The sequence below is a fragment of the Canis lupus genome, chromosome 3 (assembly GCF_011100685.1).
Source record: "Canis lupus familiaris isolate Mischka breed German Shepherd chromosome 3, alternate assembly UU_Cfam_GSD_1.0, whole genome shotgun sequence".
In the NCBI taxonomy this organism is placed as follows: domain Eukaryota; kingdom Metazoa; phylum Chordata; class Mammalia; order Carnivora; family Canidae; genus Canis; species Canis lupus.
In genome coordinates, this window is record NC_049224.1 from 84,854,044 (window position 1) to 84,882,042 (window position 27,999).

Here is a 27,999-nt window from a genome sequence, read left to right on the forward strand (position 1 = left end):
AAGGAAGGGTAGAGGTTTTGCAATAAAGCTGTGGGAGTCATAATGAAATATGAAGGCAAAGCCCATTTGGTCTTTGGAGTCATACTGACGCCATATTGGGAAGGAGGATGGAGGCACTTGTAAAGGGAAGTCCAGGACATGTACTTGATGCAAAGCTATCACAACAGAGCTAAAACTCTTTGAGTACCAGAGAGACTATTAAGAAATACCTACTCAGCTCTGTCACCCAGTTAAGTAAAAGTTACACCATCCTTTTTCCATCACCAATATCCCAATTATACCACGAATTTGGGACCACAATTAAAACCAGGAGAACAAACCCTGAAGGCAAAAACCAGTCAACAAGTCTGAGTCACAAAATTAGGAAAGCATCAAACATTTGGAAAGAGAACCCACTGGGGGAGGGGAGCTTTATATTATGGGCATTACCTACCACAAAGCAAAATGAATGAAGTTGCAGAGTAGGAAGGCCCAGAAAAGTCTCTTGAGAGTGAGAGGTAGCACATAGAAATGTGTTCATTCATTCAATTTGGTTTTGGAAAACCACCCACATGCCAGGGCCTGGAGATACATTATAGAACAAGGTGGGTGTGATCCCTGCCCTCACACCATATACAATCAGTATAGCTGAATTAATAGGCAATAAAGGAGAAATTACAGGCAACTTGTGTCCCAGAGGAGGGGCACCTCATCATACGTAGGGAGTCTAACTCTATCTTCCTCACAATTTTTTTATGTTCCTCAATAGCAAATGCACTTGACATCCCGGTCTGCAGCTCTGCCTTTAGGGGCAGCAGGGAAAAGGAGAAGCATCAGAATCGGATGTCGAAAGATTACTGGAGGGTGGATGGCACCATCTTCAGTCACTGAAAATAGAGTAAACCACAGGGCCCTGGCCCAGCCAGAAACATGTACAAAAGAGAAGAGCTCACAGGGTCACTGGGACTGAATAGTACCGGCCGGGATTTGTACGTGGGTCTTCGTTTTATTAAGGATGCTTTTTATTCAGATATAATTCACCTACCATAAAATGTGTCTTTTAAAAGTGTACAATTCAGTGGTTTTTAGTATTTTACAAGGTTGTGCAGTCATCAGCACTATCCGACTCCAGCACATTTTTAATCACCTCAAAAATGAACCGCTTGCCAGGTTTTCGAAAGATGCAGGTCTGTGCCAGTGTTTCTAATGTAGAAATTGAGTATCTTTGTTCAATAAATTCATAAACTGCATGAGATTAGAACTGTAAAGCTCATTTCCAGGGGTTTCCTGCCCCGTGACTCCCAGCCCCTGCATGCTTGCTCTAGACCTTCAAAGTCTACTGACCCAGAAGAGCTGTCACATGCAGCATTGTCCTCTGTTTCATTCTAGCGTGTGTGTGTGTGTGTGTGTGTGTGTGTGTATAACGGATTAGTGAATACCTGTTATCTAGAATTCACTAGATTCTTGTTCCTCTTGTCAACCTTTCTGCATCCTATCTAACCCCCACATACAGAAGGAGAATCATACCAGCCTCACCTTTGGGCACCTTGGGGTATTTCACAGGCCCCTCAGTTGAACTTGTCTAAAATGAGACTCATTAACTTCTACCCAAACCAGCCACTCTCCCAGGGTCCTTTATCTCAGTGAATGGGTGACTATAATCTCCAGCCATTTGGCTATTCAAAGTGGAAACCCAGGCAACTTTTGTGACTCCTGCCTCTCCCCTTCTTCCTGCAATCACCCAGTTAATTCTCTTAAATCTGCTTCACGGGCACTCTTGAGCCTGTCTACCAACTTCATCTCCACAGTGGCCACTATCCTGGTTCAGAGAACCCTTGCCTCTGCCCTGATTTACATCATCAACTCCTACATGGGTCTTCCTATTCCCAGTTCTGTCCCTCCTTCCTTTCTGTCCTCCACGTTTTGTGATGTGCAAATCTGAGTGTGCCACCTTCCTGCTTTAAACCCTCCATGGCTCCTAGCTGTTGTCAGGATCAAGTCCCTGTTCCTTTATTTGGCTTATAAGGCCTGACTTGATCTGGTCCTCAGCCTCATTCTAGCCTTCAATCTCTCTCTCTCTCTGTTCTTCCCGCACCATGCCTCACCCCACCTTTGACAATCGTGCTGCTCCTCACATAGGTATCTTGCTTTCCAATCTTGCACATACTATTCCCTTTGCCCTGGAACATTTTTCCTGCTCTTTCCAGCCACCTGCATCCAGGTTACTCCTATTCAAACTTTAGGTCTGGGCTTAGATGTTGCATTTCCAAGAAAGCCTTCCTTGGACTCCTCCTATGTGTTCCCATAGCTTGAGCACTTCTTCCCTAGCAAAAGGGTCATCCTGCTACTCTTCCGTGAAGCCCCATGACAGTGCTCATCAGCATATCCACAGCACTTCAGGGGTGCCTGGAACACGATGGGCACTCCTCAATATTTGATGATAAACAAAAGAAGGCAGTTCCTGGTCCCTAACAAGCTAGAAGGGAAGCGAGTTTCCTGGTACCAGCCCTTCTAACTTTCCCTTTCAGTTAACCCTGCATTGTAGCAGCCTGATATGCTAGCCTTCTCTTTGGGTTCTTGAAGATATCAAGATCTATAAAAATCACAAGAATGACTGCTTAATGGTATAATGTCCAAATTTATGACTGCTAACAGAGGAAACAAATTTCAAGGGCAGGAATTCTTTATTGCTCCTCTCACATCATCTCCCACAGTTGAATTCTCACTCCAGGGTCTAACTCTGGCCACATGTCTCCTTGTTAAGAATTTTCCAGGAATGGGAAGTTAGTGTTTCATGGGTGCAGAGTTTCAGTTGGGGAAGATACAAAAGTTCTGGAGATGATGGTTGCACAACAGTGTGATGTACTTAATGCCACAGAACTGTACACTTAAAAGTGGTTACAACAGTAAACTTTATACTTTGTGTATTTCATTATAATTTAAAAAAATTCATCGGCTATGGTTATGGTAGTTTATGATCACACGGGGCTCAGTTTGTATCCTAGTTGGTCCTACCAGCTGCAAGATCTTAGCAAGTAGCTGAATTTCTGCATCTGTAAAATGGGTATGATCATTAACAAATATTTATTAAGCATCTATCATGAGAGAGGCAGGCTAGCATCATGGTTAAAACTAGAGGCTGGTAGCTTGGTTTTGAATCTAGCTGTAGGGGAATGGGCAAGCCAGTTTTTTCTCTGTGCCTCAACTGCATCATCCGGAAAGTGAAAATAGTAGTTTGTTTTGTTTTGTTTTGAAGTGATAGGGTTGTTGTGAGAAATAACTGAGTTAATGTATGAACATTGAACAGCATCTGGCAAAAGCTAAGTGCTTATTATTACTATTACTATTTGCTTGAGTTAGCGTATTAAAGTACTTAGAACAGTACCTGGTTGGAGTGTTATGTCTAATTACTATACATTATTATGTTCCAGTTATAGAAACTGGAGATACAGCAGTGAACCATTTAGTGAGGGAAATGGACAATAAAAAGAGAATGTAAAGGATGGCAGATAGCATCAGATATACCAGCCTCATCTCATTGTGGTGAAATTGCATGACATAATATATGTAAAAGTGGCTCATGGAGTCAGAACCCGGCTCACACTGGGCATTTAATAAATGTCAACTCTCTTCTCCTCCTCCAGCTCTTTCTGTCTTTCCCCTCTCATTTTTGGAGAGAACCCAGTTAGGGGAAAGACAGTCCCCGGACCCAGGGGAGGCTTACCATGCCCATCAGCTCAGCATGTGGAGGGAGCAGCTCAGGCCAGGGCTTTGCAAAGTTGGTGGCAATTTATGTGGCAGTTTTTCTTGCCACTTTAAAGGAAGTATGAATCATTTGTTGTTTGGCTTCCATTTCCTGGGAGGCTGCAGGCCCAGGAAATCTGTGGTTTGAGCATCAGTGCAGAGATCAAATGAGATGGCTATTGATGGTGAAGTATGTAGCTAGGACCACTGACAATCATCTCTTGAGCCAGGTGACTCATCTTGAGCTGGTTCCTCAGCCCTTTGATTGCATTCAGCTCATGAAATGAGTCGAATTGCCAGGTGTAGGATGATTCTTTCTTAGCTGTGCTGGGTGCTTGAGCACATCTGGACCAGGCTGGGGCAGGTATACCAGGGGTCCAGCCTGTGTTCTTAGTTCCATTTTACACAATGGAAAGGAGGCCTGGGGACACTATCCACTTGTGTGTGGGACAGTCAATGAGTGGAAGAGTCGAGAAAGCTTCTCCAGATTGTTCCACCCCACATTATATTATTTCCCCAACTACTGAGTAGATTCCAGTGCAACCAAACCATTGGTTTTACTACAACCTCATCCATACCCACCTTAGTTTAAGTACACTTATTGGACATAGCTATACTCTAGTGTAACAAAACAATTGGGTCAATCGCATGGAGTTTTTGGAAGTAGAGTTAACCAGTTGTTAGAAAAAGAGAGGGAGAGATTGTCATGAATGACATATGCTAAGATAAGAACATTCACCAAGTATTTGTATACCATTCTTCCCTCTGTGTCCTCGTTCTCTTTCAGACATTTCCTTTGAACCAAGGAAATCCTCGAGAACATCTATTTATTTATTTATTTAAAAGATTTTATTTATTCATTCATGAGAGACAGAGAAAGAGAGAGAGAGGCAGAGGGAGAAGCAGGCTCCGCACAGGGAGCCCGATGTGGGACTCAATCCCAGGACTCCAGGATCACACCCTGAGCCAAAGGCAGGTGCTAAACCACTGAGCCACCCAGGGGTCCCAAGAACATCAATTTAAAATGAAGATGGAATGGCCCTCCATGACAGAGGGATTGGACTTAATTCTATACACCGCAGTGGGATGATCTGGTCCTCTCAATGATGGTAGACCTCGGCACAGGATAAAGAGCATGAGGGAGCTCTGACACAAATAAAAAAAAAAGCTGACATCTGTTTAACCTCAGTGGTGGGTACCTGGATGTCTCTTATATGACTTTGTACTTTTATGTATTTTTGCAATATTTCATACTATAATGGCATGGAATTTGGAGTCAGAAAAATCTGAGCTCAAGTTTCACCTCCTTGGACAAGTCATCCAATTTCTCAATATGTTTATGTAAAATATGGGTAACAATAAGTAATTCACAGGTTAGTTATGGTGATCAAACAAGATAAAGCAGTTAAAGCCTTCTGTCAATTTCAAGGTATTACATTAATGTTATTAAGAGTAATGATGGCAGTGACAACGATAATGGGTTGCCTCACTACATAGTGAATGACCCTTATGGAAAGAATTTAAGCAGAGGAAGGTATTCAAGAAGAGGACACCTGGCATATGAATGAGGACTCCTGTTGTCCTGTTTTGTGAGGAGATCAGACTGGAGACATCTTTTCCGTTTTTGAGATTCCATGATAGTCTTGACCAAAAGCTGAAAACTCAAAGACCCAGGCCAGGCAGAAAACAGTTGAGTGAAGTGGGGGAAGCTTGTAGTCGGGGGTAGTGGGGTGGTGGAGACCGTGGACCCAGAAGAAGTTTCATTCAAAGGGAGCAGTCATGACTTAGAGCCAGCCAATAATTACTAGAATTCCACAGATATATGGGCTTCCCTGTTGATACATATTCATATCTGAATCTATCAACATACACCCACGTATATGCATGTATGTGTCTATATGAACATATATGTTTAAATAATTTAATTTTTTTAGTATATTCAGAGTGGTACAACCATTGCCACAATCAATTCTAGAACATTTTCATCACTCCAGAAAGACACTCTTTACCCATTAGCAGTCACTCCCATTCCTGTTATCCCTGATCCCCACACAACTACTAATCTATTTTCTGTGTCTGCAGGTTGGTCTACTCCAAATATTTCATATGAATGGAATCATATAATGTTGGGCCTTTTGTGGCTTGTTCTTTCACTTAATATAATTTTTTTAAAAAGATTTTATTTATTTATTCATGAGAGACATACAGAGAGAAGCAGAGATATAGGCAGAGGGAGAAGCAAACTCCCTGCAGATGTGGGACTCAATCCCAGGACCCAAGGATCACGACCTGAGCCAAAGGCAGACGCTCAACCACTGAGCCACCCAAGTCCCCCTTAATATAATGTTTTCAAGGTTCATCCATGCTGTGGCATGTATCAGCCCTTCATTCTTTTTTATGATGAATAATATTCCATTCTAGGGATTGTATGGATTATATGGATCTACCGTATTTCATTTAGCTGTTCATCAACTGATGGACATTTGGACTGTCTCTACTCCTGGGTTATTATGACTAATGCTGCTGTGATCATTCATGTACACATTTTTACACAGACATGTTGTCATTTCTCTTGGGTATATACCTAGAGGTTGCCAGATATTTTAATTTTTCAGCAGAAGCAGAACGAACAGAACCCCTTTTCTCCCACTCTCTCTTTTTCTTTCTTTCTTTCTTTCTTTCTTTCTTTCTTTCTTTCTTTCTTTCTTTCTTTCTGTGTGGACACAAAGTAAAAATACTGATTCAATTTTTAAAAATTCAGGTGGGCCAAACCCAAAACATATTCAGGGACCAGTGTTCAAGTTTTTCATTGACCTTGGTTGTTTTGTCTGAAAAAAGGAAGATATGAACCAGCTGACCTCCCATGGATCCCTTAAGCTTTAAAACTTCACTTTCCTAGGATTTTATTAAAATCTCACATACACATGCATTCTTTTATATATAAAACCCACTTTTGATTTCTCAAGGGATTTGGAAGTGATTTACAATACTAACTTAATATGACAATTAGAAATTAGTTCATAAAGAGAACTCATAATTGCATTGGGAACCTGAGGTGAGAGGTCAATAGGAGACTGAAATCTTATTCCTAGGTCCTGGTAGGTGTACACATATGTGCAGTTAAGGAGGATGTGCAAAGCTAGGGCAATGGATATGTCTTGGGACACCAATAATAACAACTTATTTAGGAAGACATTTTTAGTGCTTCTTTTGTGTGTTCTTTTGAAAGACATGTTCCCTACTCTGAGGAGCTCATGTCTCTAGGGAGACACACAGGTCCACACAATTAGACTCCAGTGAAATAAATGCAAAGTAACTTTGGTAGCTCAGAGAAGTACTTTGAAGTGTGGTGGGGGTGGGTGGGGGCCCATAAGGATCAGAAAAAATGGACTGGGGCTTGTTAATTGACTGAGCTCTCTGAAGTCATGTGACCCAGTGGCTCATCACTAAAAGACTCTATGGCATTAAACAAGTATTTCATCTTAGTGGAATTAGTTTCCTCGTCTGTCAATGGAGAAAAGATAGTACCTGCTTTTACAGGTGACTTTTCTTTTCTTTTCTTTTTTTTGAAGATTTCTTTCTTTATTTGAGAGAGAGAGAGAGCAAGTAAGAGCATGGAAGGGGGGAAGAGGGAGAGAAAGAGAGAGAATCTCAAGCATATTTCATGCTGAGCATGGAGCTGGCCATTGGGCTTAATCTCATGACCCTGATTAGCACCTGAGCCAAAACCAAGAGTGGTACACTCAGTCTAGTGCACCAGCCAGCTCCCTGATTTTTCTCTTTTCTGAAAGAAACAAAGTGTTTTACAAAATGCCTGCATGCTGTGGTACACAATAGGTATCGATTATTGTTATTGTATCAGTCTCCCTTAGTGTTTTCTCATCTGGGCTGTGTGTGTGTGTGTGTGTGTGTGTGTGTGTAGTGGGAGGGGTGGCTTTTAGCTGATGCTGAATCCTCTGGGAACATCTCTTACCTGGGGCTGCAGGTACTATTAGATTTATGGGAATGAGCTTCACAGCGTCAGCTGTCCAGTGGAGAAGAGCAAAGCCAAAAGCCAGAAAACAAAGGTGGGTAGTTCAACAGGCAGCCGGGAAATCAGAGATAGATAACATAGGAAACCATGGCTCAAAGGTAAACAGAGGGGATGTCCGAACCCACACCTGTGTGTCTATTACCTGGTCACCTGCGTCTTTGCAGGTGGTGCCGGGACAATCGGTTGTACCCTTGAGTCAGGGAAGAAGGCGACAGAGTTGGTCCAATGGAAAAGGGAGCAGATGCTGCTCTAGGTAAAGGAAGCAGAATGTGCATCTACATAGGCTTGAGAGAATCTGGCAACGAGCCCTGGATAAGACTGCAGCCCAGCAGAGCTTGGGATAGAGACGCCAGGTGAGTTTGGGAGACCACGAGGGGAGGCAGATGACGAGGGGGCTCTTGGATATCACGCTTAGCAGTCTGTTCTTCATTCTCGGTGTCATGGGAGTCAGGGAGGGGGTTTGAGGAGAGGAATGACACTGTCAGATTTCTGGAGTGAAAAGCTCCCTCTGGCTGCTGTGTGGGGCTTGAGATGCGGGAAGACCATCTGACCGCAGAGTTAGCCATTATGCAAGAGCAGAGGTAATAGTTACATGATTTATTACACCAGCAATTATAATAATGCCAATGGTCTGGAGCAAGTTAACTGGGAGAGTCAAGGCTCAAACCCAGTGGAAAATGTTCGGGGAGGGAAAGTCTTGAAAAGTCTTCAAGCAAAAATTGACACTGAAACAAAGAAGGGGGACATTTCGTAAAAAGAACTACCAAAGTCAACTTTGTAAAAGTAAAAAAAGAGAAAGAATCTCCATGGATAATCTTTACTTATTCCAAAACTGAGACAAGGGGCACCTTCACTTTCAGTACGGAAACATGAACCTATTTGTCATTTCTTAGCTGCTCAGACGTATTTCTTGGCTTTATTTGGCAGCAAGCGTGTGGCTGCCATCAGCTTGTACACAATGGTTGGTGAATGCTCATACCCTCCTCTGACTGATGCCTTCTATTTGTGCTTTGGCGATTGACTTAGTTTCCTATTGCTCCTGTAATAATGCCACAAACCTAGCGGCTTAAAACTACACACATTTATTATTTTACAGTTTGAAAGGGCAGAAGTCTGACATGGTTCTCCTGTGGCTAAAATCAAAATGTTGGGAGGGCTGTGCTCCTTTCCGACGGCTCTAGGGGAGAACCTGTTTTCTAGCCTTTTCCAGGCTCTAGGGGCTGCCTGCATTCTTTGCCTCGTGGCCCCTTCCTTCATCTTCAAATTCAGCAATCACTCGCTCTGACCTCTGACTCCATGGTCAGATCTCCTCTGACTCTCAGCCTCCTGCCTCCCATTCCCTTATACGACACCTTTTGATGACACTGGGATCATCCAGGACATGTTCTCCATCGCAGGATCCTTAACTCAATCACATCTGCAGAGTCCCTCCTGCCATGCACTGACGGGTCCTAGGGATTGGATGTCTTTTGGGGAGGGCATTATGTGTCTACCACAGTGGTTGTTATTATGGAGTAGTGGTTAATTATGGAATGGAAATAATAACAGATGAACTCATGTGCTGGGGAGGCGATGCATGTGATAGTTAAACCTGAGCATTGGCTTTGAGGAACCCTTGGATGACATGCTGCCTTCTCCAGCTGCCAGTCCTGTGGCCTCTGAGTGGCCATTCCTCCTCTGGTAATGGGGATGTTTAACAGACCCGCCTCACAAAGTTGGCCAAATAAGGACCAATTAAGTGCGAGTGTATGTCAATAACTCTGAAAGATGACTGGCACATCGTAAGTGCTCATTAAATATTGGCCATTATTATCTGATGGATGGGTATCCTATAATCTTTTTGTTCTTGTGGTTGAATTTGATTACTAATGGCAACATCTGGGTGTGTGCGTGTGTATGTGTGTGTTGGGGGAATTTGTGTGTTTAAGAAAAGTCTGATTCTTCATGCCTGGGACTTATCATTAGCCGGAAAGAAAAGTGTCTGACAAAAGTTGAGCTGTCCAGGCTAATCAATTATGCTAACTCTTAAAAGATAGACCTGGAATATTTTCTGGGACCACTAAGATTTCCATGATATGTTGGATAAAACCTACAGAGATTTTAGGTTACATTTTTCAGATAATGTGTATGCTATTCCATGAGGTTGTTAGAATTGTTTTGATAAAATCCTATCTTACTTACTTCTTTTTTTTTAAAGATTTTATTTTATGTATTTATTCATGAGAGACACAGAGAGAGAGAGAGAGAGAGAGATAGGCAGAGACATAGGCAGAGGGAGAAGCAGGTTCTGTGCAGAGAGCCCGATGTGGGCCTCGATCCCAGGATTCCAGGCTCACGCCCTTGGCCGAAGGCAGACACTCAACCGCTGAGCCACTCAGGTGTCCCATATCTTACCTACTTCTTATGAATAAATATGTAGGTATTTGATGCATGTTGGTCCGATTAGTTTTAGCAGTATACACAAATACACTACTTTCCTATTAAATAACTTCATTAAACAGAAAAGTTTGAGCCAGGAGAACTAATGAAATTGACAAAATTATTTCTGATTTTTGGACATAATTCCTATTTAATTATTCCCGAAGCCACATATCAGAGTTAGAAGCACACATTCACATGACTTAGAGAAAGAATATCATCCCTTCTATCACATTTCCGCCTCCACAAAGATCATAATTCTGGCAAAATAGCGTGTTATTCTATTGCAAATCAAGTAATGAGAAACAGTATTGTCATCCTGTTTTACATTCATTATAACATTAATTATATCTGATCTACATCAATGTAAACTTGGCTGCTTTTTAATAATCTACTTTCTGTGATGCATTCCATAATTTATTTCTCAGCGGTTTTCATAATACTCTCCAAAATGATCATTAAGACACTCATTTAAGAGATATGGTCACATTTTTAATGACAAGAAATGCATCTAACTGAACTGATTTGTCTGATAATTGCGTTACACAAAAGAGTATCTTTCATTAGTTGAATGAGCCAGGTCTGAATAAGATTTTGACAAAATTTTATTTAAAGCACCCAACAAGATAAAAGCATTAAAGTAGTTCTACTCTAAAAGATGTAGGGAAATAAATATTTTGGTTTTCTCCTCTCTTACCAAAACAAATTTAACAAAGTGCCTCTAAAAGAGACGATAACAAGTAAAATAATAATAAAATAAGTAATTTACAAGTCTTGGCCTTTTTGGTTATACTTCACAGAATGAGACATTAATGACTGAATAACAAATCCTTTCTCAAGTTAGATGGTTTTTAATTATTTAATTTCAATAAAATTGGAGAAAGACCTAATCGAACTTATAGGTGCTTAAGAGTTACATTGTGTTTGGGCATACAGTTAGGAAGGAATTCAAAGAACTGAATGTCGGGAGTAGCAATGATTCTAATCTTTTAATTAGATTACTTTTAATCTTCCTAATAGTAAGTGATAGTCATTCTAGGATATCTGAACTAATCGAGGGGGAAATATCTCTACCAATCTCATTGAAATGCATTAAAACTTACTTTTGAGATTATAATTATATATCAAAAGTTAAAATATATTGATGATATTTTGATCAATTGTATATTGCTAGTAATTTAAGATACTTAAATCTCAAAGAACCTCTCTCTCTCCCTCCCTTCCTTCTTTTTTCTTTTTTTCTTTTTTCTTTTCTTTCTTCTTTCTTTCTTTCTTTCTTTCTTTCTTAGATGCAATAGAATTGAATTCTTTCTCTCTTTCATTTTTTTATGTTTAGAGCCTAGTGGCCAGAGGAAAAAAATATTCAGATACGTGTTGGAGAGAAGCACAACAGGATGATGAACAGAAAAAGACTAACATAAAAAACATAGAGTAGGATAAAATTCTGAGGAGGAAGACAAACAGAATAGCAGTTTAAGGAGATAAAAGAACAACAGTAGAATTTCTCAGTTGTGAAAGAAAAGCTGGCTTGTGTACATTTTTATTTTTTTAATTTTTATTTTGCGCTTGTGTATTTTTTTTAAATGGGTGGCAAATTTGCTAAGATCTTGGCTGGGTAATAACTCGATAGAATTTGTTTAAAATACTGATGCAACTGTTTTCCTTTCAAATGTCAGTTTTTATCCTGTGTAATGTATCTTCTGCAATCATTTAATCTTTGAATGATAAATTAAAGTTTAGGTAAATTAAGCATGTATGCAGAGGTATAGTTTTCAAAATCCATTTTTAAGGAGGAAAGTGTTGAAGTCTGCTGAAAATGATGGTCCACTGGTCTGGAGAGCAAACGGCCAGCTCTGGATCTGTGCCTCACCTCTTGGTTCATTATTGACGGCCTGCTCTGACCTCTGTGTGTCCTACTCAGGCTCACTCTGCAGGAAAGAGAGCATCGGATCCCGGGGCCCAGTCAGTCGCTGTTGCCTTTCAGTTCACTCTGCTTGATTTTATTAAACATGACTATTTTCTCAAAGCACATTTTAAAAATCCACATGTAGCCCTCACTCTGTACCAGATATTGTTCCAACGGCTCTATAAATGTTAACTCATTTAAGCCTCATGAAAACCCTGTGAGGTAGGTACTGCTATTGTCCCCATTTTCCAGATGAGGAAACCAAGGCACAGAGAGATTAAGTTGCAGAAAAATGTCACACAGCCAAGAAATGATGGAACCATTTCAGGATTTTTATATAAACAACAACAAAAAAAGAGCAGAAAGAAATGATTCTATGCTTTGTACCCGAGTGGGCCCCACTCTCTGGACTCCTTTCTCCCCCACTGAGGCCTAGTAGGTCCTGCTCCTATTTCTATAACCCACACTGGCCTGGATTACAAGGAGACTGGATTTGCCTGTGAAGAGCCAAAGAATCCAGTTTTGAGATGCAATAGAATTGAATTTCAGTGGCCTGTTTACTGACGCTGGCTTCCACAGCCGTGAATCATCAGAAAGATGTTTTATTCAGACAGGAAGGCGAGGTAATTAGTATTACAGGTCACTAGTAAAAGGCCTCAGAAAGCATCAAACCACCCCAAGAAATGATTTTTCCTGGCCTCCTCCATGCGACCTCAGAACTCCAGCTTCAGGGATCTGGAGCGGGCGAAATGCGCTTCTGGTTTCCTTTGCAGCAATGAGGAAAACAAATTACCCTGACAGCACGGTGGAAAGGAGAAACTGTTTCTCTGCCATCGCCTGCCGCTGCCTGCCAAATGACTTCCATTGGGCTTGCCATCTGACTCTGGCAGAGTCAAAGGCATCGAAGAGAGAAAGGTTGCGAGAACTTTGAGAGTGAAAAATACCTGCGGAAGTTTGCCACTTTGCCAAAGGAAAACCACTTTGAAAATCCAACTCTCTTCTGAAAAAAAAAAAAAACAAAAAAAACAAAAAAAACAATCCCCCCCTTTCCCAAACAACATAATGATCTTAAAAAAGAAAAGAAAAGGAAAAAGAAAAGAAAAGAAAAATCTTGCATTGATAGCTAGATTGGTATCTATCTTATGACGATGCTTTCTGGCAAGATAAAACTACTTTGGGGCAACTCTGGAATATTTCAATGTTCTCAGTATTATACAGGGCACTTGAGAGCTATGAGCCAACCCTCGTTGCCACCTGTTTTGGGAATAGAAGCATCCCGGGCCCAATCCTGGGAAGAAAGCCTGTATGGATCAGCCAGGTCCCACTCCACCGCTAGCCAGCCTTAAATTTGTCAGAAAAATTTCCGAAAACCTCATTCTTCCCCCCACCCTCTAAAGATTAGATTGCCTTCTAGTTGTCTGAGTTGCTGGAGATAGAACTGAGGTGAAAAAAAAAAAAAGCTTTGGTCTACAAAGAGCTGTGCCAACACTGGGCTGTGTTAGTGGCATCAGAGAGACATAGCAGCGTGGGATGAGGTAGATGATTTTTTAAAAAGATTTATTTATTTATTTTAGAGAGTGGGGAGAGGCAGAGGGAGAGAGAGAGTCTCAAGTGGTCTCCCCGCTGAGCCCGGAGCCCCATGCAGGCCTCGACCTCACCACCCTGAGATCATGACCTGAGCTGAACCCAAGAGTTGGAGGTTTAACCAACTGAGCCACCCAGGCTCCCGGAGGTAGATGATTATTAATATGATCCTGTGCCCTGACTCCCCCCTGGCCCCTGTCCTGTAGAAAGGAATTAAATAATATTTAATTATTATTTATAATATTTAATTATTAAATTATTTAAAATAAAAATAATTTTTATTAAATAATAAAAAGTCGGGAGTTTGGAAGAGATGAGGGGAAAGGATTGCATTTGCGGTCTAGGGGGACAGAGGGAAGAAAGGAAGTTGCTGCAGCGAGAATGGGAGAATTAGGGTTAAAGGGGTTGCAAGAGGGTTATGATTTAAGTCCTCTTTAATTTTGTTTTGAAAGATGCAAATCAGAGGTTACAACATTTTAAAAAATCTCCAATGGCTATTTGGACTGTGCTTCTTTGCATGTGACCTCATGCGCCAACACCGGACAGGCCGTCTGAATGTCAAGGGCTCCAGGAGACACAGGAGAGAAATCATAGCAGTGATTCACAGCACATTTTTCCAGTGATAAGTTTTGAGGGTCCCAGAGCAGGGATGGGACCGTTTGGTAATGAAGAAAATGGGGAGGAGGGAAAGATGAGAGCATGTCTACGGTCTATGTTCTCCGCCAAATTCACGTGTTGAAGTGCTAATCCTGGGTACCTCAGAATCTGCCTGTGTTTGGAGACAGGGCCTTTAAAGAGGAAATCAAGTTAAATAAGGCCATTAGGGTGGGCTTTAGTGCCACCTGACCATGTCCTTATGAAAAGAGGAAGGCGAGACTCTAGAGGAAGGGTCATGGGAGGGCACACTGAAAAGGTGACATCTTCCAGCCAAGGGGAGAGGCCTCAGGAGAAACCAAGCTTGCCAACGCTTTGATCCTGAGCTTCCAGCCTCCAGAACTGTGAGACGATAAATTTCTGTTGCTCAAGCCCCCCTAGTCTGTGGTATTTTGTTATGGCGGCACCAGCAAATTAAGTAACACCATGGCACCGGATCTCATTCTGGTACTGGAAGTGTCAGTGGCTCTCGTGACTATCTCCAGCCCACCTACCTCACGTCATCAGAACTTCTTGTCATGCCCCCTGCTATCATGGTTACTCCTTTGGTGATATTGCTTCCTCTCTATCTCTAGGGGTTGAACTCCTACTGGGTCTTCAAGGCCCAGGTCAAAGACCACCATCTCCTTGACCTTCCTCATTCACTTTGCTTCTAGTACAATACTGCCCCTAATCCACAGGGGATACTGTCCAAGACCCCCAGTGGATGCCTGAAGCCGGAGATAGTGACCAAACCCTATAGAAGCCATGCTTCTCCTACACATACAGACCTACGATAAAGTTTAATTTATAGATTAGGCACATGAGAGATGACGAACAATATACTAATAAAATAGAACAATTATATGGGGCGCCTGGTGGCTCAGTCAGTTAAGCGTCTGCCTTCGGCTCAGGTCATGATCCTGGCGTCCTGGGATCGAGCCCCGTGTCGGGCTCCCTGCTCAGCCAAGAGCCTGCTTCTCTCTCTGCCTCTGCCTGCCACTCCCTCTGCTTATGTTCTCTCTCCCTCCATTGAATAAATAAGATCTTTTTTAAAAAATTGAGCAATTATAACATTATACTATATTAAAAGTTATATGAATGTGGTTTCTCTTTCTCTCTCAAAATACCTGAGGATACTCATCCTTCTTCGCGTGATGATGTGAGAGGATGAAATGCCTACACCATGAGCTGAAGTGAGGCATTGTGAAGTGATAGGTGTAGACGCTGTGACATGGCACGGGGTTACTATTGACCTTCTGATGACTCATCAGAAGGAAGATCTTCTGTCTCCCAACCACAGTTGACCACAGGTTCAGGTTTTCTGAAAACTCAGAAACTGAAACCGTGGAAAAGGGGGACCTACTGTAATCTCCTACTTAAGGCTAAGAGAACGCACAGCCTCTGGACGCAGATGACCTGGGTTTTGGATTCTAGCTCCGTGTGACCTTGGGTAAGTTACTTAACCTCTTCAAGCCTCATCCTCTCCCCTGTGCATGGGAATAACAGTAGTAGCATTGCATAGAAGTTGAGAAGAATATGTGACATGATGCCCGTAGAGCTCACTGTAAATGTCCAATGTGTACCATTTATTTTCTTACTACTCAAAATTTATTATCCTTAACATGTTTTAAGAATTCTTATTCCCATTTAATTTTTGTCTTATTTCTTAAAGCTTTCATAATATTTTATCTGTTTCATAATAAAACAGAACTTGTGTTTTCATAAAAAATTTGATTTTGTCGAAAATTCTGGGTATTGAAGCAACACATGCTTATTATAAAAATGTTGCTAAAAACAGAAAAACAAAAGGGGAAAAAAAATCACTTACAGCCCTGCTGTCCGGGATCTACTGTTAACACCTTCCATCTTTTTTCTATGTGTTTTTTGTTTGTTTGTTTGTTTTCTATGTGTTAAATGCATGCTTTAGAACAAAAATGTGATCATATTAAACATACTGTTTATGTAAAATGCATTTTTCAAGAGGGTAGATATTTTTTCTATATTAACAAATATCATCTGCATCAGAGGTCCACACTGGTGGCTTGTTGCGATCCAGCTTATAGGTTTGTTTTGTTTAGTTTGCATAGGGTTCAATAAATTTCAGCCAGGGCAGCCCCGGTGGCTCAGCGGTTTAGAGCTGCCTTTGGCCCAGGGCCTGATCCTGGAGACCCGGGATCGAGTCCCACGTCGGGCTCCCTGCACAGAGCTTGCTTCTTCCTCTGCCTATGTCTCTGCCTCTCTCTCTCTGTGTGTGTCTGTCATGAATAAATAAATTAAATCTTAAAAAAAAATAAAATTCAGCCAGCTTAAAAAGAAATTGAGATATTTTACAGAAAAATCACATTCTCCTGCTTTGGAAAATCTGAAGCTGTCACCACACTGAGCCTGCATTCCAGAAGGCTAGTTACTGGCTAGAATGGAGACCTGCTTTTACCTTGCTGTCCTGTCCCATGTAGACCCCTGGTCTACATCGCCATGTGGGATGGGTGTGTGACATTTTCTGGCTATTTCTGAACAAATCTATTCTCCTCAACTAGAATCAGCAATTGGAGGGCAGGGCCTCTTCTACTTTAACTTCTATCCTTGGGTCCTCAGTACCTGCCACTTATAAAGCTCTTCATAGTAGGGATACATACATACTTGAATGAGTGCACTTATTTGTGACATTTCACATATTCTTCTTCTTTTTTTTTTTTTGAGATTTTATTTGACAGATAGAGAGCAAGAGAGCACAAGCAGGGGAGTGGGAGAGGGAGAAGCAGGCTCCCCCCTGGGCAGGGAGCCTTCCCCACCAGCTGACGTGGGGCTCGATCCCAGGACCTCGGGATCACGACCTGAGCTGAAGGCAGATGCTTAACCGACAGAGCCACGCAGATGCCCCCATTTCACATGTTCTTATTGCTCTAGGAGTGCAAGGAGGATTCTGAACCCCCCCAGAGCCCAGGGCTGCTTCTGGCCCTCGACAGTTTCCCCAGCTGGACCCAAAGTGGGGCTCCATCCACACTGGTAACTTTGAGGAATCTGACATCTTTCTTCCTGGAGGAGTCTTAAAAGCTTTCAAGTAATCGGTTCACTTCCCACTAAAATGCGGCCAGCTGTCAAGAGGAAGATGACAGCTCTTGAATAACACCATTAAGCCTTTCAAAAACTCTAACATTTGGAGAGAGTAAAGAAAAAGAAGTCTGCCCCGATCTACCAGTGTGGTTGCACTTGCTTTTTTGTCTCTCTCCCCCGTCTTCTAAGCACTGCGACATGGGGTGCGCTCTGCGTGAGTTCCTGGTGGGTGTTGGTACTCAAATTAGAAGCTGGAGTTCAGGGACAGCTGGCATGCTCTCCTGTTGCTCCACCCTGGAGGCTGCACGTGAGGCCCAACCACAAGATGCGAGCAGGCCCCTTTAATCCTACACCAGAGCTCTGGCTTCTAAAACCTGATCCTCCAAAGTTTGGACTTATATAACTTATTTGTTTATTTTTAAGCCAGCCCTGTCCAAGCTGAGAACACTTACGACTCCCTTTTGGAAAAAAAATTGGAACCCAACATTATCATTAACTGAATCAGCAAGCAATGGTTCTGTTGAAAATACCAAGCGGCACAGTTCTGAGGACTTTTATTGTCATGTGCTCAGTGGCATTATATCGTGGGGTGGTTTCTCTGAAAATGGTTCCTGGGGTTTTCTCTCTGTCTCTCTTTGTCTCTGTCTCTGTCTTATAAACTGTGGCCTGAGTCCACGTGGGGTTGGAACTTCTTCGCTGTGAAGAGCCCCCTTCGCTTGACAAGGGATTAGACAGTCCTCGCTCTATAATCGACCCCAGTGCTTCTCCAACTAGTGCAGTTGCTGGAAGACGTAAGGGCCTCTGCAGAGCAGGGCAAAGCAGAAAACATGGTAAGACACATCCCTTTGGGTCAGATCGGCTGCCATTTTGTATTAGATGTTAGACATAAGGAAACAGGTGCCAAGGGTCTGAGGAGAATGTACGCGAAGGAGCCACTCACTGCTATGTTATGTCTATTAGGGAAAATGTGGCCAACACTCAATCTTTAGCAGCAGAAGAATAATAACTAAAGCACGTTGTCTTCAATGTATCGGTTAAAGGTTCATCAAAGTCGTGCAGCTTCTTTGGAGAGTTTTTTTTTTTTTTTTTTTCCTTTGGAGAGTTTTTAATGATGTGAGAGAAGTTCTAGAACTCGTTAGGTTAGGAAAAGTGGAAGGCAGAGTCATGGATGACGTGTGAGGCCGATGACGTTGGTTGTGTGCACAGAGATCCTCAGGAAATGCACCGCAGTTTTAGGAAAGGTTCTATCTCAGCATGAGGGGATTATGGGTAGTTTTTGTTTCTTTATACTTTTAGCACTTTCAAATTTTTCCCACAATGAGAATTTATTGCTTTCATCATCAGATATTAAACTGATTATGAGGCAGCCAACTTTCCTGGTGGTGACAGATTTGGGTGCACATTTTCTTTCAGTGCCATTTTCCTTGGCTCTTACTATCTACCCTCTGTCCTCACATGGCTTCTCTAGTGAGGGTTTGGAGGAAAAGGCTGGGACTTAAGATGAGGAGGGTAAGATGTCCCCCTATGTATGGAACCACAGCAATTTCCCTTGGGACCTGGAGGTTTGTGGGCATCTTTGAGCTGCATGTGCTCCAAACAGATTCCCGCGTGCGGATTCATAGAGCTTCATAGATTTACAAAGGAAACCAGGCTGAAGGTTTCTAAATGATTGATCTCATCTTCAGGTGGGAAAGAGTTCTAGCAAGATGTCCCTTCCTTCTCTTGATCCCCACAGGCTCCCCACTCCCCTAAAACAACACCAACTAAAGTGTACATCGAAGTTTTCAAGGTCTGGTGAGGCAGCCTGGTTCAAGCAAGGTGACTAAGCTACACACACTGAGCCTTGAAGGTTGTCCAGCTGAACGAGGACTGGTTTATTCCTCGGGCCAGCCAATTCCTTCAGTCCTGTGGGTTTCCTCCATGTGTTAAATGGATGTAACATGACTCGAAGCTTCTTTTGGAGCTGTGTCCCATGACCTCATCTACCACTGCCTAAACACACGGGTGAAGTGCTCTCTGCAAGAGCTGAAGGGTCGTGTTGAAGGCGGACTAGAGCTGGGAGACAGAGAGACAAGACTTTTCTTAAGAGTGTTTATAGGAAAGGAAAGGAGCGGAGTCTTTTAGCTACCAAACGTGGCAACAATTCAGTTCAATTGCAGCCACCCGGTGTTTATTGAATGATCCTCTACACGTTGAACAAGGCATCCAAGATTCTCCCCAGACTCCGTAGAGAATGTCTCATTTTCCTCCATCAGCATCCCATCTAGGCCTTGGTTTAAGGCTCGGAACCCTGTGCGGTATCGTGGAAGTAGTGTCAGTCCTGAAATCAGTGGGTTTGGGCTGACAATTTCATCTCTACTCTGTCGCCTGCAAGCACTGTGGCTCCTGCCAGGTCGCTTAATCCCTCCCAGACCTCGTTTGCCCATCTCTAAAATAATGCCAGCCTCATGAGGTTGTTCTTGGGTAAGGTTGCTGGATTCAGGGAATGAAAATATAGACATCCAGTTGCATGGGACTGTCAGATAAACAACAAATGATGTTGAGCATCAGTATGTGAGTACTTTGGGCATACTCCTACTGAAAAATTAGTTGTTGTTTATCTGGAATGCCAGACAAACAACAAATAGCATTGAGGATCAGTATTTACCATAAGTACTTCGGACATACCCATACCGAAAAATTAGTTGTCCCAGTGTAACTGCGTGCCCTGTATTGTGCCTGAGAATCCTATTCTTGAGGCTGGAAAAAAAAAAAAAAAGGCATCTATCTGAAAGCCACTGCCCACAGTTCAGTGAGTACTCTTTCCTCTGTACCTGCTGCTCTCCCAGGGTGAGATCCACAAGGGGATTAATTGCTTCCCCCTTTCCTAGTAGGGGCAGAGTGGGGGAATGAAAGACTGTGTGACCAGGTTGGTGGAGGGCAGGGGAGGATGCTGGGTGAGGGGAGGCCATCTCCATAGGAGGAGTAAGGGAGGAGATACGTAGGCTGGTAAGAAGTGAAAACTCTTCTTAACAGACGGCTTTAAAGACCTTGGCACCTAGTGTCCCTTGGTTTGGTGTGCCTGTGACACACTCTGCTCTCTCCAAGGCTGTGAACGGAGGTGACGGTGCAGGGCCAGGAGAAGCCAGGATGGGGATACTGACCCCAGGGAAACCCCGTCCAGACATGACCATTCCATAGACTTCAAAGGCCAACTGTTGTGGTCGACAGAGGGACTTTCCTGGGGGTAATTTTTACAAAGGAGGGGTTGAGGTGACTGGGTGCCCCGGAGACCTTACTGCAACTTGGGGGAAACCCAACGAATGAGCTGACACAGACCTGTCCTCATCTCTTAGGTCTCCTTGCCACCGCCTCCCCCAAACCTGAATCCCCTTGAGCTTAAGCTCCCCCAGCTCGTGGGGTGGAAGCGGCAGGTGGCGTCACAAGCTGCTCCAGTGGCCCCCAGAACCTCAGGGTATAATTTTCCTTTTCTGATCATCTGAATTCCAGGCGAAAAGCTCAGCTGTTGTAGGCTTCAGGGATTTTTCCACCAGGATTGAAATTGGGGCCAACAAAGCGCGGGCATGCAGAAGGCATTCTTTTCTGCTATTCAGATGCACTCTCCCTTTAGTTAGGGCATTAGAAAATGGTGCTTTTCCCCAGAGTCCTAGATGAAAGTTTTGAATTTCATTAAAGTGAGAAAACACGGAAAGGGAGACCATCACTTGCTGCGTTTCTTAATCTGTTCTGTTTTTTCCCTGTATCCCTTTTTCTTTTTTTTTTAAACATCTAGAGAACATTTTAATAGGTGCTTTCATATACATATTTGATATTAAGAAAACTAAAATGAATTCAAGCCATGCCCAGTGCAAAAAATAAATAAATAAATAAATAAATAAAATAAAATAAAATAAAATAAAATAAAAAGGATGGGGTAGAGGGAAGAAAAGAAGAAGAAAACTTTAAAGTGAAATGTCTGTCTGCTGCCCTAGCCTCGATTTAAGTCTCCTGGTCAGCTTGGTACTTTTATTCTGGAAGACAAGAAGTAACATCTGACTATTATTTCCTAATTTGTTTTCTTGTAGTTTGACTAAAAATTTTTAAGATTTTTTATTAATCCTATGAATGTTATCTTTAAAATGTGAGTTTGATGAGCTCTATGTATGCCCCCCTGTAATGTGGGAAGACAAATATATGCTATTTTTTTTTTTTTTTTTTAATGATAGTCACACAGAGAGAGAGAGAGGCAGAGACACAGGCAGAGGGAGAAGCAGGCTCCATGCACCGGGAGCCCGATGTGGGATTCGATTCGGGGTCTCCAGGATAGCGCCCTGGGCCAAAGGCAGGCGCCAAACTGCTGCGCCACCCAGGGATCCCCAAGTATATGCTATTAAAATGTAAACGTACTAGGGGCGGCCTGAGTGTCATAGTTGGTTAAGCATCAGGCTCTGGTTCAGGCTCAGGTCGTGATCTTGAGGTCATGAGATTGAGCCCTGCATCAGGCTCTGCACTCAGCATGGAGTCGGTGTGAAGGTTCTCTCTCTCTGCCCCTCACTGCTCACTCTCTTCCTCTCAAATCAGTAAATAAATCTCAAAAAAAAAAAAAAAAAAAAAAAAAAGGGAACATGCTTGTCTGTGTATCCCTTAAAACGATCTTCCGGAAACAGAGCTCTATTTTGTAGAGTTATTTGAAGCCAGTTGATATTTATCACCCAGGTAGTAGCAGCCAAGTTTGGGTGAGATGTTTTCTCCATCTTGGGCACTGGGCTTTGCATGCATTAGCTCACTTATCCCCTCTATGAAGAAGGTATTCTCAGGGGCCCCATTTTACAGATAAAAAACCCCCAAGACCTATGGAGGCAAAGGTCATCTGACTAGTTAAGTGAGAGTCAGATTCAAACCAGAGCAGTCCGAGTTCCGAGTCCATGCAATCACTTCTGTCCTTCACCTCTGACAAAAAACACAGATATTGATACTACCACTTGCCAGGAAAAAGAAGCAGGCAACAGTCCTGTCGAAGAATGAGTTCATTCAGTACTAAATGGTAAGTATGTCCTTCCAGTAACTTCTAATGCATTGCATGCGGTTCCCAACTTGCAGAGGGGTTGGGATTCCAGAAGTTGATTTAAAGGCAATTTCCCCATCCCCCTCCTCTGGGCTGCAAGGCACTTTGTGTACACCTCTCCCGTTGCACTCAGCACGTTGTCTCTTAGCTGCTTACCCGGCTCACCCCCCACGGGGGCTCCTGCTTAGGGCCTTGCACCTTGCCTCGTGGCTCCTTTGCTATTCCCAGCACCCAGCACAGTGCCCGGCTCAGGCAGATGGGAAGTGTACACACGTTGTATTAAATGACAAGTCATTTGTTTGGAACTCAGCACACATTTCCCAAAAGAAACGCATGACAAATGGGAGGGGAAGCATTATGTTTCCAACCAGCCCACAGAAGTTTCTTGTAGTCTACCAAGAGAACCAGTAAGGAATTTGGAGCCATGGGTGGGCCCAGAGGTGGTAGGTGGGGAAAAAGAGAGAAATCTTCCTTCCCCTTTCCTGAGTCAGATCGAGATGAAATTTCACATGGGTCAGAATTTATCTTTGACTCCTTCTAAATTGCCCTTTTTTTTTTTTTAAACCTCTCCCATCCTTGGGTGCCACCACCTCCAGGCTCCCTACTCAACACTCAGCTGTGGTCTCTCCATCAGGTCTTCCACTCTTTCCCCAAATATCCTACTTGCCACCCACCCCGCTCCCCCGGCCAAAATTCCTGTTTCCTGAGTGCAGCTGAGCTAAGTTGATTTTCAGCAGAAAACAATGCCCTTGAGTGAATTCTTGCTAACGTGTGAATGATTGCCCAATGCTATGCATAGGACTGTTGGTAGCCCAGTAGTTAAGATTATAGGATTTGGAGGCCGACCTAGATTTGAATCCTGCTTCCACCTCTACATTCTATGGCCTCGGTAGCATAATTTAACTTCTCTAATCCTCAGTTCTCTCACCTGCAAACTGGGAATAATTGTAGTTTTACAGGGAGCCAACACTTTTATGACACTTATCATTGTCATATCAGCACATATTGGGCACAGTTGTAAGAACTTCCTCATCGACTCACTTGGTCTTCACGTCAACCCCAAGAAGTAAGCATTCTTATTATTAACCATTAAAGAGGGGGAGTGGCTTTTTTGAAAGAGTTTCTAATGATAAATTATTCTTTATTCCTGCCTTCCTTCTTCCCAAAAGGCCTGGAGGCAAAATCCTACATTGCCAAGGTCTTCTGGATGCAAGAGGGCAGTCATTCCTGGGAAGAGATTTTTCAGGGCAAAGAGAGAGGGAGGCTGCAGTAGCATCCCCCGTGGCTGAAAACTCATCCGGGGAGTCCATTCCCTTAAGTGAGTCCTGTTTCCACAGCTTCTTCCTTGCTTCTGCCTCTGAATGTACCGAATCTGCAAGTGGTCCAAGTTTTTTTTTTTTTTTTTTTTTCTATCCCCTTTCTTTCTTTTTTAATTTTTTCACACAGCCCATGGCAGCTGCAAGGTGGTGGGGGCCAGGCGGATGGCAGCAGCTGTTTGTATGTATGGGCCCTCTGTAGTCTTTTCTTTGTGAGTCAGGGGCCGTCTGTATATATCACAAGCCACCACCTGGCAAGACATTTCGTTCCCTCTAGGTTGTTTAAATGTTTCCTGGATGATATCATAAATGCAAGAGGATGGGAGGAACTTTGAGATGCTGAGTTCCAGCCTCTTGCTGCCCTCCGGCCCTACGCAGGGAAACATCCCAGGGTGGTTTTTGTCCCGCAGATTAGCAGACAACCTTGGGTTTGCTCTTTAGTCCTTCCCATTTATCAGATGCAGATTTGAAAACCACGGGGGAATTGCATTTGAACAGAAGTAACAGTGTAGTCACAGAAAGCAGGGAGCCAGAAGCCTAAGGTAGAGGCAGGGGGCAAGCCGGCCCCTGGAGATCCTCTCCATGGGTGTCCTTGTGATTGAGTGACTTCACTTCTTAGGGTCAAAGCAGGTGGGTGGGCGGCACTATCTCTCATCCCTCCTGAGCTAAGGACTCTGATTCTCGGATAAACTCGGGACAGAAAGGCTGTTCATCCTTCCTGATGTCAGCCTAGAGATGGCCAGTCCATCACGATGCTTGTAAACCCGTTCAAATGTGTCCTTACCCTGAAAATTGAACAATTGCCTCCATGCTAACTAAAACGTTTCTTAGAATTTGAGGGGCTTTTGTTGTTGTTACTAGGACTTCTGAAGCTTGGAGAGACGTCTACCCTGTATTCTTATTACAGAGATACGTTTGTTACATATACAGTGATGCATCTGTTTTAACATAGGTAATTAGTTTTTAAAGACCCAGGGGCAGTGATATGCTATTTTTATATGACATTTATATTTAAGAGCTGTTTCACATACACCACTTCATTTGAACCTTGAACTGAAAACCGGAAGGGCAATTATACTCATTTTTATATCAGAAAAGAGACTCAGGGTGGATAAACCTAAATACCTTTAATAACATCTCATCTTAGGGTTATTAAATGGAAGAGTCAGGACCCAAAGCTTGCATTCTGTTGACTCCAAGTCTAGTACTGAAGCCATGAGACACATATAAACTAAACCCAGCACCGCCACCCAACGTACCAACTCTCCCTGCTTGAGTTTCTGCAATGTCCCTGGTACTTTACTAGGTGCTTTGCATACAACATCTCGAGTCTTTGAAGCAACTATGCAAGGGAAGTATTATCAGACTCAGTTTAGAGATAAAAACAGCAACAACAACAACAACAATGACAACAGCAAAAAACGGAAGTTCGGAGAGATTAAGTAGTGGCCCGATGGCTAATGTGTGCTGAAAGCAAAATTCAAACCCAAACTCATGTTTTTGACAGTGCTGCCTTTCACTTAAATATGCATCACCTGAAATGAGACCGAATATAGTTTAATCTTTTGGACCTTTTTAGGCCACATGAATCATTGTCCCATGAAAATACAGTTAACAGAAGTACTAGTGGGTTGAATCCCATTCAGCCAACTCGAACCTCAATTTTCCCCACCATGCCTCACTCTGCTGGTTGGACTGTCTTTTCTATATTTTATTTTCCATTTTTTCAAAAATATCTGCTGTTACCTTTTTTCTAGGCCCTTCTTAATGTGTCTCTTCTTCCATTTTAAGAGATTGACGTTTAACAGCCCCATGATCTTCTTAGAACTCCTATGATGGCTTACCTCTTCTTTCCCAAATTCCAGATTCTATGTCCTGGGATCATTTTACATTTCTTCATAATCCACTTTCCTGACAATTTTAGCTAGCTAACCCTTGCCTGTCTATAAAGTCAGAGCAATGATTCCTGCTCTGTCCGCATCTCATCATTTTGGTGATGCTCCAACCATGTATAGGGAAAGCATGTGGAAAAGTATTAAAGAACAATGAACACAGACCATTATAAAATATTTTGCTTTTGGAAAACCCACATTGTATAAAAATGAGCTAACTAAATCAGGTGGAGATTTAGATGTTCTGGATTTATTTATTAGCTATGATATATAATATATGCTAATTGTATCAAATAACTTGTCACTAAAGCATTTTCAAAGAGAGAGAATATGTACATATTTTAAAGTAATGTGGTCTCCGTGCCGTAGACAAAAAAACGGGTGAGGGTTGCTCGAATACAGTGTTGGTGCCTCCTGGGCTTCCCCGCCACATCTCCCTGGTTTCTTTGACCGTACACTCCTGGCTAGCATCCTACAAAACCCACACCTATGGGTACGGTTAAGTACCCTCTGTTAACCTTCTCTTGCAGACATTCCCACATTTTCCAGTATAAGAGCACATTTTAAAAAGTATTAACTCCTATTGTGCAGTTCCATGATGAGAATGAATTTCTGGCATCCAGACTCCGAAAATACTCAGTGAGAAAAGGACATTCCAAATTCAGTAAAACTTTGAGGTGGATTTATATTTCATCGGTCACAACTGCATCCAAATGCTTTTGGAAAACACACAGACGTGTCTGAGATATTCTTCTATGTTTATAAAAACACTCAGTACATATCTGTCAGATGAATGTATGAATAAGAAGAGAATAAAAATTTGCAGACACTACTTGTGATATGTGTGGATTTGTGACTCTGTCATAAACTCCATTCCCCTCTTCCTGCCTTGGGAGCCAGAGCTCAGAGTTTAGAAATCACTTAATTGTTTTCCAAATACCCCACATACAGTAGGCACTCACTAATTGTGTGCTGAAAGTCCATACGAATGCATGGATGAGTCCTGCTTGTCTCCCAGCTAGATTGCAAGTTTTGAGAATAGCAGATATGTCATGGGCTGTTCCCAGCAGAGCCCAACATTGTGGTGAGAGTGGCCTGCTTTCAATAAGCAACTAACTTGGTTAGCATCCCCTACCGACCTTTCTGGAAGGGGTTATTAGAAAGGAAAAGGCCAAAATATAAAATGCCTAGAGGGAACATGGGCACATACATGTTTTTGATTGCAGAAAACTCCCGTGTTTCTCTGCAGAAGTAAGTAGGGAGAAACCAAGGAGGCAGGAAAACATAGGGCAGTGGGAAAAGAGCCCGAGGAAGAAGTTGTGCTGCTGGCCCTAAGGGAGGGAGAGGGTCTGGTTAATGGGGTAGAAACCTCAACGTTTGAAGCCTGCCTCAGTCTTCTGCTGAGCAATCTAAGGCCTCAGCAGAGTAGGCAATGTGACCAGGGCACTGTTGGGTGGAGTGAGACAGCAGAGGGGATGCTTAGCTCATTACACCTTGAGGTGCAAGTGGCAAAGAGCAATATCCTTATTCATAGATCACCAGCTAGAGCATATTAAATATTTCTATGGGCAACGTGACATATTCTGTTGGAGGAAGCACTCACCTTGGCAATGCTGGGTAGAGCGGTCCAATCATCTTGACACGGGTTCTTTTTGGAGGCTCCAAAGTCATGAAGCACCGTGGCAAGAGATAGCCACTCGCACCCCGAGTCTGATGGTCACTTCACCTTGTAGCATGGGAAGTGAAAGTGTCAAAATGAAGAAGAAGAAAGCCAGCATTCTCTCGAGGGGGGAAAAGTGCAGACACAGGCTTTTCTCTCTCTCTCTCTCTCTCTCTCTTTTTTTTTTTTTTTTTTTTTTGAAGAGTGGAGGGTTCAGAAGTGCCCTGACTATAGACGCTATCTATAGAGACAAACAAGAAATAATCTTTCTTCTTTCTTGGTTTTCCTTAGCTGCTCCTGAGATCTGAGGCCTGTTTTTTTTTTTTTTTTTTTTTAATAGAAGAGCAGCCTGGGAATAAATTGCCAAAGGGGGGGGGGAGGTGGGGAGAAGCAGGGGAATGATGCTCCAGCTGCTTTAAGTTAATTTGATTTTTTTTTCATGTCTCATGGCTGCCTTGATGTTCCTGACCTCCATTGTTTCTGTTGAATGGAAATCCTTGGGTGAACTGGGTTCCCCCAAGTGTAGACAGAGTCTTAATCATAGCTGGGTGGGAAATTTCAGTTTTGTAGCTGTGAAAGCTGAGGTATGGTGATGCAATGTGCCACATCACAGGGCCCTCTAACCCATAGCGTCACACTCTCTAGGGTTCAACACTCACCAAGCATACCTCTTAAACAGAGGTTCAACCCAGGCACATTTGTGACCTTCTTAGTCTTCCATTAGTCATCCCTC

General features: G+C 42.8%; 1 protein-coding gene across 1 annotated transcript in view; it reads right to left on the minus strand.

Annotated features, from left to right (window-relative positions):
• Window positions 1-27,294, minus strand: part of RBPJ (recombination signal binding protein for immunoglobulin kappa J region) — a 224,898-nt gene extending 197,604 nt beyond the window's left edge. Inside the window, exon 1 of the mRNA XM_038533541.1 lies at window positions 27,210-27,294. Within this exon, the coding sequence (XP_038389469.1) occupies window positions 27,210-27,277 (68 nt within the window). The 5' untranslated portion in view covers window positions 27,278-27,294. The remainder of the gene's footprint in view (window positions 1-27,209) is intronic.
• Window positions 27,295-27,999: the final 705 nt, after the last annotated feature.